Genomic DNA, 18,700 nt, shown 5'->3' on the forward strand with positions numbered 1-18,700 from the left:
CATTGTTTTTGATTTATTATATCTGTATGCTCATCCTATATATGGTCCTGTGCACAAATTAGAACAGAGATTTTAGTTGGCATTTAACTGCATTTTTATGATATGGTTCAGGAGTTCCTTTACCCCCCAAAAAATAGACTGGTTTTGGTCAGAAAGTTGGATATGTAATTTATACTCAGGAATTTTTTAAATAATCTTGGAAACGTTCAATCTCTGTGCTCAGTTTTTAAAAACACTATAGGTGGCTTCAAATGACCTATACACCAATGAAAAACTTAGTTTAGTTTACTACTAAAGACTAGAGAGCCAGTTTGGTGTAATAATTAAGGTACCAGGCTAGAAATCAGGAGACTGTGAGTTCTAGTCCTGCCTTAGGCACACAGTCCTCTGGGTGACCTTGGGCCAGTCACTCACTCTCAGCTCTAGGAAGGAGGCAATGGCAAACCACTTCTGAAATCTTGTCAAGAAAACTGCAGGGACTAGTCCAGGCAGTCACCAGGAATCAACACTGACTTGAAAGCACCCCCCCCCCCAATAAACTGCTACAGTCTAAAGGCCAGAATAAAGATAATAAGTGAACATGTGGGGTGGGGAGGAGGCTAGCACCATCCAAACTTCCAAAGCTTGGCAGTGATGTCATCATATGCAGATTTATATCCCTTGCATTAATAATATATATATGAATGCTCTAATGTGGAGATACAATTGGTATGGGTTTGACCATATGGCCCCAATGTGGGATGTGGGAAATCTGAGCCATCTGTCCCTAAGCATATTGTGCATTTTAGATTTATCATCAGTCAGAACAGTTTGACTTCAAGGTGTTAACAATGTTGATGCAAATCTTTACTAACATAATTGTTATACTCTTTTTGATAGTATGTGCAAATGATGGCATGTTGAAGTCTATCATGAAGAAAAAAGATGGGAAAAAAGATGAGAATACAAAGAAGAATTTGCAGTTTGTTGGTATAAATGGAGGGTAAGATCTTACAGTTCTGAAATTACATTTTGTTCTCTTTTCCAAGACTACAGAAGTAAAATTATAGTCATGAACTGACATTTGATTATAAAAATAAAATATCATAAAATATAAAAACTTTTATCTGATCAAAAGCACATAATTTCAGTGAAAGCCAGATCTTATACTATAACAGTATCTTCCCAGGCCATTTCCCCCCCATAAGAGATGTTGAGGGAGTCCCTGATATCTTTATCTGAACATAGTGGTTGCGTGTACATTCTAATTTTCCTGATCCTCCAGCAACAATATTTTGGGACTGGAATGTTTTAATCATAGCTTTTTTTTTTCAGTTGAGGTTTTTGAGAGTTCCTTAAAATGAGACTATACTTCTGTTTTTCCCCCACTTCAACATGCTTCCTCTAGAGAAGGTGTAATTTTAAAAATCAAATTGATTGAGAGTTTTTGCACACCCATGAAAGAAATTTTGCCTGATTACTTAATAATTTACACAAATCTGGTTTCTCATTGCTCATTTGATGAATTATTGCACTTCCATTACTACTGTATCAATCGGCTTGACCAAATTTTGTGAGGTATCAAATGAACTTTGTCTGTTCAGGAATGAGCTTTGCAATGTAACTTTTAAAACACTATGGAAAGATGCTATAGATTACCAGGTACTTCTCCAACATAAAACTATTCTGTGAGCAAACTGGTGGTGGAAACCTACATAGTGCAGTCTTCCTGTAGAGAGCCATGGGAGAAAAATATTTAGAAGCTGTTATAAAAGCAAAAAGGGCAGAAGCATTCCTTGAGCCCTGGGGAAGGAGGTGGTTTTAGGAAGATACCCAGGTTGGCTCCTCCCTGACTCACTGAGGTAGAAAAGAGAGGGGAGGAAAAAAACAGTCACGCTTGCAAGGTTCTGTTAATATAACCTACAGTATATCAGTAAAGCCTACTTCTAGTCTTTTTGTGGAATCTGTTTCTTGATCTGGACAACCTCAAAGCGCTGACGCTTCCCAAGGCTAATATATCTGTAAGGCACTAAACTGGAGAAAGCTGGGGTATAGCAAACTGGTTGCTTTAACTCTGAATAACTATTTAATGGTACATTAATAAAATGCAATTTTATCTCTTAGATATGAAACTACATCAAGTGATGACTCTAGTTCAGAAGAGAGTTCCTCATCAGAGTCTGATGATGAGTGTGTTGGTGTTACAGGCGCTCCCAGGTTTGGCTTATGGTCACTTACTCACACACACTCATAGCCTGTTGAGGCATGTGGATCCTGTAAGACCCCGCCCCACTTGCTTTCTACCTGGGTTTTCCAGATAGAGGTGGCTAGAGCAGACAAGACACACAGCCCTAGGCAACAGCCAAGAAATAATTAGGGACACACACAAATCAGCTCCAACTAAACACTGAGGCACAACTGGTTCTTTGGAATATGCAGAGATCTAGGGACTTGTATTTTTAAAGTTTTTTTTTTTTTTTAAACTGCATTTTTTAGTTGCAGTATTTAAATTTTATGACTACATATTCATCTATTTACCATAATCCTAACTTATTTAATTATTAAACCAATTTATATAGCCAAATTAACTTCCAAATAACCTGATAACCAAAGATGTCTTACGAGAATAAAATACATTTTTGGTTTGTATAATGCATGGAACATATATGTTTGGGGGAGCTGACAGCTATACCTTTCAATGGCACACCAGAGAATGTGTGGGAAATGTGGACAGGGCCAAGATAAAAGCTAAATGTTGTTGTGATTTAATTTAAATATAGAATGTGATTAATTCCTGTCACATTAAAATTAAAACCTAGAACCAACTTTTGGATAGGTTCTAGGGGCCACACTCAAAGGTTTGGAGAGGCTACTGGTTGGTTAGTAAAAAGTACCTTATCTAATTCTTCCAGTTTCCCCATTCTTCTGCAGCTTTCCACACCCGCTTTGTACCATTCCATTGAATTTTAATTGCCATTTAGCAGTGGCTTATAGGGTGGTGGGAAAGGCGCCCAGTGTATAAACCAGAGTTCCATTCAGTCTCCACTGGAACGAACTCATAATCTTTAACCTCAGTCATAATGCACACAGAAGCCACTGCATTAACATGGAGTATTTGAGAGCAGTAAAAACTCTTTAAAATTTTTGAGATTGTTATTCTCAGCTATTATACTTGGCTACTTGTCTTAAGCTGAGAAATAATCTGTTGTGATAGGGTCAATATGTCAGGCTGATGTTGAAGTTTAGTGCATGCATGCACTAACTTATATAATCAGCATAACCCAGACAGCCTACCAAAGAGACAAACGGTCCTGCCCAACTCTTTTCCCTCCAAATGCTAAGAGTAATTTCTGCTTTTCTTCTCTCAGCTGGGTTTACTCCTGCGCTTCTAATCTTGGGTTACAAAACCTACATTTCTTGAGTTGTTTTTAGGGGCTCATATTGACCTGCATATAGTGATGATTTCAGTGGCTGGCTTGTTATCCTAATTTACCACTAAAATTTATGATTTTAGTCATAGGGTTTGTATCATCTGCACCTAGAAAAACAGGATGACCCTGCAGTCAACTTTCTTTCTTGCTCTCTATATGATTATGTGTCATTGTGCAGTAATGCTGTGCAGACCACAACAAAAGCTGGGACACTTATGTGCATGCCTGCGTATGGGTGTGTTGACAGAACATCATAGGAAGGAAAGCACTGCCTTAGGTATCTAATAGAGGATATTCTATATGTGGGCAGAGGGGATTTGATCTCTCTGCAGTTGTCCAATTAGTAACTATGTTCTTACAAAGCTTGAGATTTTCCATTTTACAAACAAAGAATAGATCAGAGATCTGGCAAATCTTGTTTTAATAATAATTTTATTAAATATTACAATTAAAAAGATAAAAACTAATACAAACTTAAAAAAAGAAAAAGAAAAAAGAAAAAATGCAGAAAAGAAGAAAAAATAGAAAGAAAAATAGAAAAGAAAGAAAAAAAAAAGAATATAGTAAAGAAAAAAGAAAAAATATATAAAGAAATGACTTCCCCCTTCATCACAACAGGTATAAACAATTGTAATAACTTATCACCTTCTCTTAAAATAACAACAAATGATCTCTTCTTCCCGTATCTCATCTCTTATCTATAAACAAATCCTTAAAGTCTTGTCATTCAGTCCTGGTCTGAAGGTAACCCTGAAAGTCTATTGAGGGTTACCAGAGTTAACAACATAACTATTTTAACCTTTATCAAATAAACCAACATTATATTCCTTCCTTTTACTTTTAACCATCTTTAGTTCCTTCAAATAATGTCCTAGAACTTGATTTCTTTTCATTTTTTCTTTGTCCCTTCTCACAAAATTCTTCAAAACTTTAACAGGTCTGTTTTGTAAATCCAATATAGGGAAGTTATCCAAGTGTCAGGCCTAGCCCAAGGAACTCCTGGAGACTGTGCAGGTTCAATCAGCAAGGTTTATTAGCTAGCGCTTATTTACAGAAACTTCTCAGACTGACCAGTAGTTCCCAGGGACAAGTCTCTACTATCTTCTGGAATGTTTAGGGATGCGCCAGCTTTCTCCGCTTATCTCCAGAGCGTTGCTCTGGAGACGAGAGCACTGTTTTCACCCCCCTTCCTCCATTCCAGTCCATCACATCAAGTCACTCTTTTGGTTTGTTATTTATATATTCCTTTTAATTATTAAGACATCAGCCAGTTTCATTTGTATATCCATTATAGCATCTTTTTCCATATCATTCTTGTAGCCTGTCATTTTTAAATCCACTTTCAAATCTATCTCTGTCTTGTCTGGTAAAACTTGTTCCTCTTCCATAACATCTTTTAAACACAGTCTATCTATAATGGCAGACACTGTTAAAATTAACTTTTGAGTCCATTGTTCACAAATATCCTTCAATATGTCCAATGTTAAAGTATTTTGCTTCATTCTGTATTAGTAAGTCAAATATATAAGTGTTCTTCTCCTTTAATTGTAATCTTTAGTTCCTTCTGGATCCCTCTAGTGTCAACTTTCAATGTCCCATCCTATCATGTTTTTTTTTAAAGAATTCAAAAGAAAAGCATTTTCCCATGGGAAGGATTCTTATAATTAATTCCAAAACCTTATTTCAAATCCATCTGGATCCTTAGTCCATTTGTAACTTTCCAAAATCAACATTCTAATCACCCTTTGCTGTTTATTCCAAAGGAAGATTTTTTTTAAGTCCTTAAACTTGTATTTAAAATTTCTTTCACTAAGATTGAAGGTAACTCACCTGGTGAGTGTTATCAAACTTGTGGATCCAAAGGTTCCTAATAGTTCAAAAGCAGTTAAGAAGTAATTTCTGAAAGTGATTAAGAAATTAGGCTCAGTGAACCTTATGTCCATATAGGCTACATTATGGCTGTGAGCTTGATTGAAATCCCTTGACTTCCAGCCACTCAACTCACAGGTCAGACCACAAAAACCTCAGTTCCTGCGGTCTACTCAGGAGGAGCAGCTGGCCAGAGTACATGTGGGCAGTCTCACAATCTCTCCTTTTTCCAGATAGACTTTTCTGGCCAGAATTTACCATCTGGTTGCCAATCTCCACTGCAATGCCATCCCTGCTACTTCAGGGACATCTAGTCCACCATGAATCCACACCAGAAGTTCCAGAGATCTGGCAAATCTGAGAGCAGATGCACAGCATGTGAATGTTAAATTGTTGCTACTCATTCTGTCTGAACACTTTGCATTAGTAAATCATATTAAATAGCTATTTGAGATAAACCAGAGTATAATGTGTTTTATTATTTCCTGCACTATAAGTATAGATATAAGAGTAAGAAATATGGGTTGCAAATGAGACCATGTGAAATACCTACAATATTGAATTTGTAAGATTTTACTAATGTGTAGAGATAAGAGTGTATCACAATATTTGAAAGAGTAAAAGCACAAAAATACAAGAAATAAATGAAGAAATGCCCTGATTTTGATATTTTGGTAGCTATCAAAAACAATTTACATTAAACCATAATGAATTATTTTAATTACATGCCATTTATTAAATGTTGCCATTAGGGCTCTTAATATTTATTTAATTAATTGATTGATTCAATTTAAGTGCCATCCAACTTCAACTCTGGGTGGCTCACAATACACAGGTAGTCCTCGCTTATCAGCTGCCTCATTTAGTGACTGTTCAAAGTTAAAAAAAAAAGTTTTGTGAACAGTCCTCACATTTATTAATGTTACAGTGGCCCATCCCCACTCCCAGTATCTCAGCATGAATAAGGTCTCCAAAGATGATCCCAGGGTTCAGATAGAATATACACAAAGAGGTGTTCCCTCAGTTAATATGGTCCCAAGCTAGGAAGGGCTTTATATACTAATACCAGCACCTTGAATTGCAACCAGAAACTAACTGGGAGCCAGTGATGACCATATAAAACTGACATAATACATTTACAGTCAGGATGAATGTTTGTGTACAAATTGTTTGTTAACAGTTCCTGGGTTATTTTGGGTTTTCTTTTATATATTGTTTAATCTTATTGGGTATATAGAGGCTATTATAATTGTCCAGTAAATAAATGAATATATTTTTTAAAAAAATACTCTTACTGCAGTATTTTGGACTGACTGAAGTTTCTCTTCTGTCTTCAAGGGTAACCCCATGTATTGCAGTAATCTAAAAAATAAGTTAAATAGGGCATGGATTATTTTAGGGAAGGTATCTTTATCCAAGTAAGGTGATAGCTGGTAACTAGCCTAAGCTTGAAAAAATATTTTGTGCCATAGGGGACAGTTGTGCCTCTAATGACAAAAATGGATCTAGAAACACCCCCAAACTATGAACTTGGTTTTTTAAAGAAAGTACAGTCCCTTCTGAAGCAAACTGACCACCACTGACACAGACAGACAAACTGTTCAGATTGTTCGTCAGTTTATTGACCCTTATTCAGAACTTTCATTACCACATGTGGATCTGATGAAAAGGAGAAATAATTTCATATAAACTGGTGCCCATTGACTCTAAATATGTGAATGATTTTGCTTAATAGCTTCATGTAGATGTTAAATAGCATGTAGGATGAAACAGAAGTATGGAAATCCTGTAATGTAATGTAAATGTCATGAGACTGAGCAAAAATTCCTAGAGAGCCATCCAAGTATTAACAGAATGGCTATAAAGGTGTTCCACTCAATTTATACAACCATAGGGCTGGAAATAATACCTAACTCATCTAGTGTCATTAAAATAGTGATCTTCAAAAGATTAACATTTCCTGCCAATTAGCTCATGCTAAAATTATATAATTACAGCTTGAATGTCCTGAGGTAAACCTTGCCAGAAATGCTTACATTGTAATAAATATCTTTTGTAGTATATATGTTAGGGACGTGCCTGGGTTTTTCATTGTATTGTGACAGGCCTGAATCCCACATATCTTCACAAATGTTATATACTATCTTCTGCAGCATTTTGTATTGCTTAAAAAAAATACCAGTGAGTTATATAATGATGGTTAAAAATAAGAATTTGTGTGAGATTGCTTATTATTATTTTATATTTGAAAAGTTGGTGTAGATGCCTAACTACCACTAGCTACTACCTGGAAGATGGATTGTCTCCCATCTACTCTTTCAATAAGATCTGTATTGTATTCTTGATGTATAATGCACTGTTCTTTCAGAGAGAAATTCCCATAGACTTCTGTAGCCAAAGTAGATTGTACATTCCAGGAACTAGTAAGGAGTGTGCTAGGGTATATTTCCTCTAAATAATAATAATAAAAAAAACATTTAGCTAAACAGGCTTTTTGCCTTCTTTTTTCAGATATGAACTGAGTGAAAAGGTGCTGTCAGCGTGTCATCTTCTGAAAAACAGCATTGATGATCCTAAGGCCATGAGCAGCAAAGACATAGTAAGTCTGTATATCTTGTGTACTCTCATTAATCAAAAGGAACAGGCTGCTACTGGTTACAAAAGATGTCGGTGAAAAAGCAGCACAAAAATCCTCAATCTTCACTGTACAAGTTTTCATATTCCTGAATGGATCATATAATTCATGACTAGGAGAGAGGAAGGATATCCCTGGAAGTGGCAAATAATGTTCTCTTTTATTCAAGCTTGTTGGTGCAATAAAGCTAACTGCTCCACCAATCCTGAATCACAGTGGACTAATATATGGCACATTTTGGTACTAAGATAAGCAGACATGCTGAAATAAAGTTATTTAATTTTATTAAATTAATAATGGTGGGCTTGTTTCTGCAGTGCTACTTTTAGTTCTGTGTGAAAACTTCAACCCGCTTGCCTTTCTCAAATTTGCTATGCTGGTAGATGGTACAGCCAAAATACATATTACAAATGTATTGCACAGACTTAGCTAAAATCTCATTGCATTTAAAAGCAACAGTATTATCCACTTAGTCATGCTCTTGATCTGGATACTCCTAACAAGTATGGAAAAATATTTAGGGTAGGAAGTGAATGTTCCACTTGACTATGAAAGTGTATCTGTGTTTTGATGTGGAATATGCTCTCTGCGTTACCAAAAACAGAAATACATAGTCTTTCCATCTCTTCATTTTTGAAAGTGTGTTTGTGATATGCAAACAAATAGATTGTAATAAGTAACTCACAGGTGGAAGATTTGATCCATTACTTATTACACTGCAAATTACATCAGGAACCTAGAGCTAGATTCATCTTTTCTTTGTTAATCCAACTGAATCAGTCTAGTTTGGAAGAAAAAAAATCTATTTCCTGTTGAGTGTAGATGAACATGTAACAAAACAAGTTGCATTGTTTGCAATGGCTGCAAGGAAGATATGAAAGCAGATGTTGACAAATAATGCTGTTAATAACAGGGGGGTGTATTAGACTGATACAGATTGTTGTAATTTTATACAAATTTTACTAAAACCTATGGTTGCAAATAAATATATATACTAGAAACAGAATGGAGCTATTTACTGAATTCTGTGTCTTTTCAAATAATTTGAATGATCTTAGCCATTGTAGGAAGCTTTCCTTCAACTGATTATGTACCTTTTAATGAAAAATTATTCTATATACAGAGATACTGCTGAAGCTTTCACTGCCATTATCAAACAGACCTTAAAAATACAGTTAAGTATACTGTGCCTGTCTAAAAATGATGTTTCAAAGGCATCTACAGGATCAAAACATCTGTGATAATAGTTTGGAATTTGTGTTCAGGATGAGACAAAACATGGGGATCAATTGCTTTCCCCCAAGTTATAAAATAAACTTGGTTGAATTTTATATTACTGACAGTAATCAGACTATGACATTTATCTAGACACCAATATGCAAAACAAAATATGCTATACAAAGAACCATGTAGGTGTGCTGATAATCTTAGAAATAATCTCAAACTGTTAGAGAAGTTCTGCCCATCTTTTTCCATTTGTTTTTTCCTTGTATATTCCAACTGATATAATCACTGCAGAGACAATATTCGCCATGTTCTCTGGGAATTATAAACTGAAATTCCAATGCAGTTGGAAGGCACCAAATTTGAAATACCTGACCTAGTCCATAAATAAGATATTTAAATGATTATTCATATAATAGAATATAATACTTTATTGATTAGCCGCAAGGCCATATCAAAACACAAAATACAAGACGATAATTAGACCATACATAACAGAGAAAAAGGCAAAACTAAAAGAAAATACAATTCATATTTCTGTATCACCCCTACAATTTACCCCAATCAGATCCACATATGTAGTTCTTAGTTTTACAGCACTGTTTTATGCATTTATTAATGGCAGCTTTTATTACAATGTCATGTAATTGGAAAAAATAGAATTTGGAAGAACTCATGTAGGATTAAATTGAGCAACTTGGTAAGAATGAGAGAAGGAACGCAACAGAAAATATATTAGAATATTAGGATCCATGATGATACTAATGCATTAATTTAAGGTTTATATGTTGCATTTGAAAATATACATTTTCCTAAAGTATATGTATTTATATTTTGTGTCCATTATATTTAGTGTTTTGGGGATAGATCCTCCTGTAGAAAATCTAACTATGCAGTCACAGAGTCGACACCAATTTGATGACACATAATCAGTCAGTCAATATTGTCTGTTAACTTTGTATAGATTTGTAATGAGATATTTTTAAACAAACATCAGAAACTATAACAGAAGTAAAAACAATTAAAGAGAGAACTTAATTATACAAAAATATATGGAAGTTTAGAACAGGAATCCCCATTTTTTGTCCATTTGCTACATTTGAAATTTGGAGCATTCTCACAAAAAGGTAGCTGTGGCCAGTAAAAAAACAAAACAAAACACCCAGACACTACAACACAAACAAAGCATTGGGCTACACCACTCACCATGGCTGTGTCTTGTCCCTGGGTAGAAAGTTGGGCACTTGAGCTTAGAATAATTTTTTTTAATGCAAAAAAAAAAATGCTGGTTTTCATGTACTTTACTTTCTCTATGAAGATGACATAACTTATAAATAGAGCATTGCTTTGAGGTGTTTTGTGTTTGATTTTGGCAGCGATTTTGTTTAAACACCATCCAACATGAGTGGTTTCGTATATCAAGTCAAAAATCAGCTATTGCTGCCATGGTTGGGGACTACATAGCTACTTTTGAAGAGGTTTCTCCTGCAGTCCTTAGACAAGTCATCAACATGGCAGATGGAAATGGCAACACAGCTCTTCATTACAGTGTCTCCCACTCTAACTTTGAAATTGTGAAACTGCTTTTAGATGCAAGTAAGTTGGCTATTCTGGAATTTTTGGGCGGTTCCTTGCATATACTGCATCTTGTTCCAGCAGAATATTATTCTCAGTTGTCCTCTAAATACAGGAGGTTTTAATATTCATTAATTTGTTGTATATCCAAATAAATTAAATTGTTTTTGCTATTTTCCCTTTGGAAACTATTTCCTTAGTTGCTAAGAATCTTGTTCCTAACTACAGTAGTTCTTCAGTGGCAATAAGGCACTCCAAAAAGCCATTCCTTGAAGCCTCTACTTGCTCCCATGGTTGAATGACTGCTGCTTCATTTGAAAACTACATTTTATTACTTAGGATTCAAACAAACTTTTAATGAAGTAAAAATGCAGACTTCAGATATTTAGTATACCTTTATGAACCAAAATAGTAAAAACTGGGCATAAAATTACCTAGTTGGTTTTATGTTTATCTGAGCACCTGAATCTTGGTAAGAAATTTAGTATCTCTCACAGTATTTTAAAGATGAGTTTCCATGTATGAATTTGAGGACTATTGAACACTGACAACAGAATGCCAATTAAATTATGGTATGGATTAATACATTTTTATTTTTACTTTGAGAGACCAAGTTGTATTTATATTTTAACTTTTTCCCTTTGAATGCTCAGCTTAAATGTTTTCCTTTGCTTTATTTATAACTGAACTTTTAAGGATACAATCTGCAATGGAAAGCTGCCCTAAAACTGTAGTTGACAATGAACCACGTAACTGAAGGTGGCTTGTATTCAGTTGATGTCCCTTTACTTCAGTTCATGGAAGTCTTTTAAACAATAGCAGATGATTTAATCAACCACAGTTATTTCAGAAAGGAGAATGTATGCTTTAGCTTCTCTCCATTGTTTCACATCATCTCATAATATCACTTGTGGATGTAGAGAAATTCCTATTGCTTCTAGACAGATCATTTTTCAGTAGAAGTTAATGAAGTTAATTCCTTCCAGGAAGCATATTACAGGCCTACTGGAGTGTGGATTATGCAAATCTCATTGCAGATTAGGATGGAAACTTTAAGAATTCAGTGCAAGTAGTTCTGCCATTTCTTCTGAGGAATTAAATGCATACAAATACGTCATTTCTGGAAGCCTTAGAAATGTGAAAAGCATTGCTAAAATATTTATGTAATGGAGTAGAGTAAAATGCAGGGATTTTTTTAAAATTTAAAGTTAGGCACTATTTAGTTGTTTATGTGATGTTTCCGTACTGAGACTGGGATCCCTATGTACCTGAAATTCTGGCCAGAAACTGGTACTTGTGGGAGTTCATAGAATTTTAAAACAATTGCCTTTAAGTTTACTGTCTTTAGCCATTGCATAAACTGTGGCTTTGTGCCCTCTTTCCAGCCCTCCTATCATGCATACTATAAAGAGAGAGTTGTTTTCTCTACTTGGCTCAAGAACCATTCCTGTCCCTCTTTTATCCTTTGCAAGTTCTTCTGAATCATCTTCATTATGTAAGCAATTGCCGCACTTGGAAAAGACTGCTCTAATAATAGTTGATTCAGTTCTTTTGCACAATTGTGTCTTCTGAGCTTTCAACTTTCTCACGAGATTCTCTCATCTATCTTTTTGCAGATGTCTGTAATGTAAATCACCAAAACAAGGCTGGTTATACCCCTATTATGCTGGCTGCTCTTGCAGCTGTAGAGGCAGAAAAAGACATGAAAATAGTGGAAGAACTCTTTGCCTGTGGAGACGTGAATGCAAAAGCTAGCCAGGTTGGTGTGCTGCAATCAATCTCAGTCATTCAGAGACTGGTAGATGCTTATAGAAAAATAAAAGAGCCTTCCCTAACTTGCAACCCCTGGTCATGCTGGGGTGGGGATGGGGGGAATTATGGGAACTGTGATCCAAAACATCTGGATATCTGCTTCAGGAAGGCTGCAAGAGAAAAAGCATCATCTTGCTTGGTAAATACAATATTACCCACCACATTTCATTCTTATATTTTAAAAAAAGATTTGGAGTAATTTCCCAGCCTTTGTTGCTTTATGATACGCTGACACTGAAAAAATCATGTTTCAAATATTGCTTCTAAAAGAAGTTTTGCAAAAAATGTTGGCTTTATTTGCAATTTCCCTTTACTGTTTTCAAAAAGGAGAAGAAATAATTAAAATTAGTGAAACTGTAGCTATGCAAAGCCATCACTGCTTAATAGGATATGTTTCACATGTTTGTATTTGGAGAAGACTAAGTAACATCTTGTCGATAAGGGAGACCATTCTGGAAAGGTCCTCACATGTGTTCTGTTTTGACATCCTTTTTCACTGGAGGCTTACATTGCACAAAACCATTGTACAATTTGAAATCTAAATCTATGATATCCTGATTGGTATCTATAATTAATTTGTACAATATAATCAAACTTCTATCCTCATGTTGAGTTTTTATTTTAAAATATCTTTAGTAAGGAACCAAATGAATAGAAATCCATGAACATTAATGTAAACTCTTTAAAATGCTTAGGAATAAATTGCCTTGTATGAAGCCTTGGAGGGAGGAAATGGCTGCTGGTTCAGAACTGAGTAGAACTTGTATGAAACCCTGTGCCCTGATATTACATGTTTTCTCTGTAAGTGTGTATAACAGATTCATATTTAAGAACATGTTGGCCCTTTAATTCTGTATTTAAAAATATAGGTGCTGGTATTCTCTGTTAAGTAGAATTCAGTATTCTCTGCTGTGAAACTCTGTTCCAAAATATGAGAATGGATCTCCTTTGGGTTTTTCTGCCTTGCAGGCTGGTCAGACTGCTCTGATGCTTGCTGTGAGCCATGGGCGAATAGATATGGTGAAAGCTCTGTTGGCTTGTGGTGCAGATGTCAACATTCAAGATGATGAGGGTTCCACTGCTTTGATGTGTGCAAGCGAACATGGGCATGTTGAGATAGTCAAGCTTTTGCTAGCTCAACCTGGATGTAACGGCACCCTGGAAGACAATGTGAGTTGTTTGTTTACTATTTGCATCCCACCTTTATTTTATACAACTCAAAGCTGTGTACAAAATGCTTCTACCTCCTGTTTTTCCCACAGCAACAATACTGTGTAGTGAGTTGGGTTGAGAGAATGACTGCCAGCTTTCATATTAAGGGAGGACTAAATAGAACTCATGATCTCCCAATTGCTAGTCCAGCATCCTAACCACTACACCAAACTGGCTCAAATTACCTCCATAGACTGTCAGTACTTCATCACATTCCACTTTATCATAGCTGAAATGGTTTTAGGGTAGAACGTAAACTGAAAATATGCATCTGATATGTCCGAAATCCAGCTGTCATTAAAATACTTGAATTCTGTTTGGTTGCTGCTTACATGTAGAGGTGCATAGTATTTGGATCTGAAGCAAGCAAAGATGCTTTGGGTTTGATATAGGCATCTTCTCTGTACTGCTTCTCTTATGGTGATGGTGCATTTTCTCTGATGATGTGCTATTTGTCTGATTGTGGATTGATGGAGGCCAGCATTTTGAACAATGATATTATAGCCCTTTCCAGCATCATAAGCATCAACAACTTTTCTTTAGTTCCACAGCAATCTCTCTTGACCAGTGACTCACTAGAAACCTGTGTGTGAAGAGCAGACTCTGATGGTGGCAACCAACATTTTTTTTTAGGAGAATGTACCTTCAAGCTCACACCTGTCATCTTATTGATAGAAAATCTAACTCAACCTACTCCCTTAAAAAATGTCCTAAGGCTTCACATACTTTTTCCAAGTCTGTGAATATTGGCTCAGTGTGTTCAATAAACACATGCCACAATGCACCTCTTTGCTATTATTTGTTTAATCAGTATATCTTTCTATGAATAGATAAATATATTCTATTAAATTTAGATGAAGCTCAGATCATGTTTTAGGTCATAGTTGCTTGGTAAATAGGTAGATGAGAGAGAGAGATTGTAGCTGAAATAAAGGTAAATGCTCTGTTAAAACAATGTCCTCCAGTGGAGGCTTTAATTATATTCAACTCCAGTGTGCCATAGCTTTTTTTTTTTTTTTATCAACTATGATATTCATACATGTAAATAAAAAACAGCTCTTTAGAAGCATTGGAAATTAAACATAGGTCTCATTTAATGGGAGTTATCACAGGCAATGTTTACATTTTTTTTAATTTAAGATTTTGTTTTCTATGTTTTTTCTTGCTCTCACTGTCCTGAATTAGTGTTCTTTTCCCTGGAAACAGAGTCTCACAGTTATTTGCAGGGTTCTTATGGTAATAATCCAGGACCCTGGTTGGGAGAAATTTGAAACCCATGGTGACTGCTGGATTGCTTCATAAAACAGAATCACAGAGTTTATCCCTTAATTAAAATTAAGTAGTTTTTTAAAGGACTCTATTATTTTGGCTGGCTTATATAGCAGGAACTTAATCACAGCAGCTTTTAGTATATGAAGACTCTTGTGGATTTTTTTTTTTAAAAGAATATATCCATTTTCTTCCAAATATGCTGGCACTGTAACTCCTGTAGTCACAACAACAGGGAATTCTGGAAGTTGTAGGTCTAGGGCCAGGTTGGGGAAGCAATGTTCTAAAAAGATTGACATGTTTTATCTCATTTATTCTCTTTTTCTTAAGGATGGCAGTACAGCCCTTTCAATAGCCCTTGATGCGGGGCACAAGGATATTGCTGTTCTCCTCTACGCTCACGTAAACTTTTCAAAAACTCAGTCCCCGGTGAGTAACGTAATTTGTATTCCACATATTGTTCTAAGGTTTGTGCAATTACTAGATATATATGGCTGAGTATTGAGAGGATTTCTGGCTCTTAAGAGGTCCTGTAAGTCATTCTTCCACCCCCAGTTTAGAAGTTGATAGGTTATATTCTTGATAAATACCTTCTTGGTGTTATGACTATTGAGTATTTATGCTTGAACTATTTAAAATGTATCTGTTCTATTAGTTGGAACAAATCAGAGGAGCTACAATTGATTTGTAGGAAACAAAGAGAAGCAGTGATGAGTTAAGACTGCAGTCTTATCTCCACTAGAGGTCACGTACTCTCCAATCCAGCAAAAAGGAGCAGAAATCTGTTTGTGTCCTTTTCTATTGCTATTTTTCTTCCCATCATTTTCTACTTCTGCAGCTATACCTTTGCAAAACCAGGTCCTACAGCCACACTTTGAAAGCATGTGCTGTATAACCCTTTTTGCTTCAAGCATATACAGTGGTACCTCGAGTTACGAATTTAATCCGTTCCGTGACTCTGGTTGCAACTCGAATTGGTCGCAACACAAGGCAAATTTTCCCATAAGGTTCAATGTAATTACCGTTAATCTGTTCTGGCGTGGAGGACAGGGAGGCAGCTATTGCTTGGAGGGAGAGTCAGGGGTGGAAAAATGGCCACGGACCACGTGTCAGGGGTGGAAAAACGGCCGTGGACCACATGTCGGGTGGAAAAATGGCCGCGGACGTGTCAGGGGCGGAAAATGGCCACGGATCACGTGTCATGGGAGGGAAAATGGCCGCGGATCCGGTTCGTAACTTGAGGTGGTTCGCAACACGAGGTAAATTTTTGGGGCCGGAGCTGGTCGTAACACAAAAAATTTGTAAGCAGAGGCGTTCGTAACTCGAGGTACCACTGTACTAAGTTAGAAAAGCTGCACTGATCCAGCACAGTAATTCAATATGCTGAATGGCTCTGTGACTTTGTGCTCTGATCCTTACCAATTCTTCTTCTTTTTGTTTCTTTTCAGGGAACTCCAAGGCTTGGAAGAAAGCCTTCCCCAGGTCCTACTCACAGAAGCCCATTTGATTGCTAATGCACTTTTGTGTAAAACTCTGTCACATCTTCTAAGCTGCTAGTGATTACTGTTTTACAGTGACAGATATTGAATGTAATTGTCATGTGCCTGAACTCACCAGCAAATTGAAAGCCAATATTTAGAGCTAGAATAGCATCTACAAGAAAGAGGTTAAGAAGCACTCTTGCTAACAAGAGACAATTTACACATGGTGTGGTGGTCAGTTGGTACTTCAGATGAATCCTCACTATTCTGATTGGTCAAACTCCTCCATGCTGCAGAAACATTTAGGTTTCCAATAAAGTGAAAGAAACTGATGTTATCACAGTTTGCTGGATGGAAGACTTGCTGTATGGGAACAGCTGTCATAAAGGAATGATTCTATGCAGTTCTGTAGGTAATATGAAACCTTAAAGTCCCCTTTTGCTCATCTTTTCAGCCTCCAGAAAATAGCATAATATCTTTGCTGCCGAATATATCTTGCTGTTACCTTCAATACAGTTATTTAAGCTAGCTGTTTGGTTATGACTCTATTACTTTGTAAATGTATGTTCTCTACAAATATTTATATTTGCTACTGTTGGGATTGTCAGCAAGAACCTTTTCATTATACATGTCATTCCAAAATGGTTTTGATTGTTGTTTGAATGCTTTTTTTTTTTAATTTAAAAAGGGATACTTGTTTATGTTTGCCCTTTAGAATGTCAGCTGGTGGCTTCATGGCTTAACAGTGGAAGATAGGCCACTATGGCCTGAACTAGCTAAATAAATTGTTGCTGCCGATTTGTATAGCTTTTCTATAACAGTCAGTATTTTTGACACTTTGAATCCAACATAACTACAGTAATACTTTACACATAACTGTTGTTACATTTTTATTAACTACATGATTCCTAAAATGTTGGAATATGCTATTCTCTAGTGAAATCAAATGTAGTTCTGGGCACCTATAGCTAGAATGCTTATCTTCTTGCCTTGTTCTCTTCATTATATGCATTTTAATGTTTGAAGTGCCTTAGATTCTTGCCATATTTTCAAAATAAAAATTCCTTAGCTTATTATATGTCTTGTTTTTTATTGTATTTATGGAACTTGAAAACCAGGATGATTTTTTTTATTTCTCTTTGGTTTACTTTGTATCAATAGCATACATTATATCTGAGAGATAGAAACTACAATTTAAAAGGAATTTGAATGAATCAAAGTCCTGTATTTAACACGTAATTAAAAATAAAAGTTTTTCATTAACATGAGTTTAGTTACACTTCTAAAATCCAAATGAATGACATTTTGACATGCCTTTTAATTTTCATAGAACCGTGTAAAAACAGACAAAAGTAAAACTGAAGGGGAAGCACTAGAATATGGGGTCATGGGAGAAAGATGTGACACATACAGTATTAAATACAAGAATTGAATCAAATGCTAGATACTGGAGGAAATAACTAATAGTCAATTTGGGCTGAGGAGTACCAGAAAATTATTGTAGAATTCAACTTTAGAAGACATATTATTTTTACTGGAATTGACTGGCTCACTCTGATCAAATTAAGTACGGTATTTTTAAAAAATAAAGATAATGACTAAACCACAGTCCAGCAACCTGAAATAAAATGCTCAGAAATTGGTTGATAATGCCTTAACACAAAATTTAAATAAAACATGAGATAACAAGCTTATAATTGACAGAATTCTTACAGTTCTATAGTTTTATAGTTGGAAAAATTTCTATAGAGAGCCAGTTTGGTATTGTGGCTGGGCTAAAAACCAGGAAACCTCCTTTAGGCATGAAAGCCAATTGGGTGATTTTGGGCCAGTTACTATCTTTCAGCCCAACCAACCTCATAGGATCATTGATGTAGGGAAAATAGGAGGCAGGAGCATTAGATCTGTATGCCACCTTGAGCTGATCAAAAATAAAGGTGGGGTAAAAAATTAATAGTTCTATAAGCTCAAACGATGCCTTGTGACCTTGGAATTATCCAGTCTTGAAGATTCTCCCCAGCACCCTGTCTCCCTCAACCAGGAAAAAAAAAGTCATATTTCCAATCAGCAATTTTAAAATTGCCTTCATTGAGATCCATGGAAGCTGTTTTTAAGTCATAATTGCTCTGTAAAATATCATTCTCTAGGACAGGTAACTAGAGACAATCAGCAACCACTTGCTCAAATCCTTGTCCAGGAAGAGGGAGGGCTGA

General features: G+C 35.8%; 1 protein-coding gene across 9 annotated transcripts in view; it reads left to right on the top strand.

The window, feature by feature from the left end:
- KANK1 (KN motif and ankyrin repeat domains 1) overlaps positions 1–17,579 on the top strand; it is a 145,389-nt gene extending 127,810 nt beyond the window's left edge. For 8 of the 9 annotated variants that reach the window (XM_088130380.1, XM_025163801.2, XM_088130374.1 and 5 more), the window contains 8 exons: positions 880–982; positions 2,104–2,196; positions 7,791–7,878; positions 10,515–10,734; positions 12,330–12,472; positions 13,495–13,695; positions 15,337–15,435; positions 16,455–17,579. In XM_088130380.1, the coding sequence (XP_087986506.1) occupies positions 880–982; positions 2,104–2,196; positions 7,791–7,878; positions 10,515–10,734; positions 12,330–12,472; positions 13,495–13,695; positions 15,337–15,435; positions 16,455–16,520 (1,013 nt within the window). In that variant the 3' untranslated portion in view covers positions 16,521–17,579. The remainder of the gene's footprint in view (positions 1–879; positions 983–2,103; positions 2,197–7,790; positions 7,879–10,514; positions 10,735–12,329; positions 12,473–13,494; positions 13,696–15,336; positions 15,436–16,454) is intronic. The other variant, XM_088130379.1, reaches the window with a different exon arrangement.
- The last annotated feature ends 1,121 nt before the right edge of the window (positions 17,580–18,700 follow it).

Source organism: Python bivittatus, unplaced genomic scaffold (assembly GCF_059951505.1).
Source record: "Python bivittatus isolate LINGU-HERP-01145 unplaced genomic scaffold, Pbiv_v1 ctg000850_np1212, whole genome shotgun sequence".
NCBI classification, from domain to species: domain Eukaryota; kingdom Metazoa; phylum Chordata; class Lepidosauria; order Squamata; family Pythonidae; genus Python; species Python bivittatus.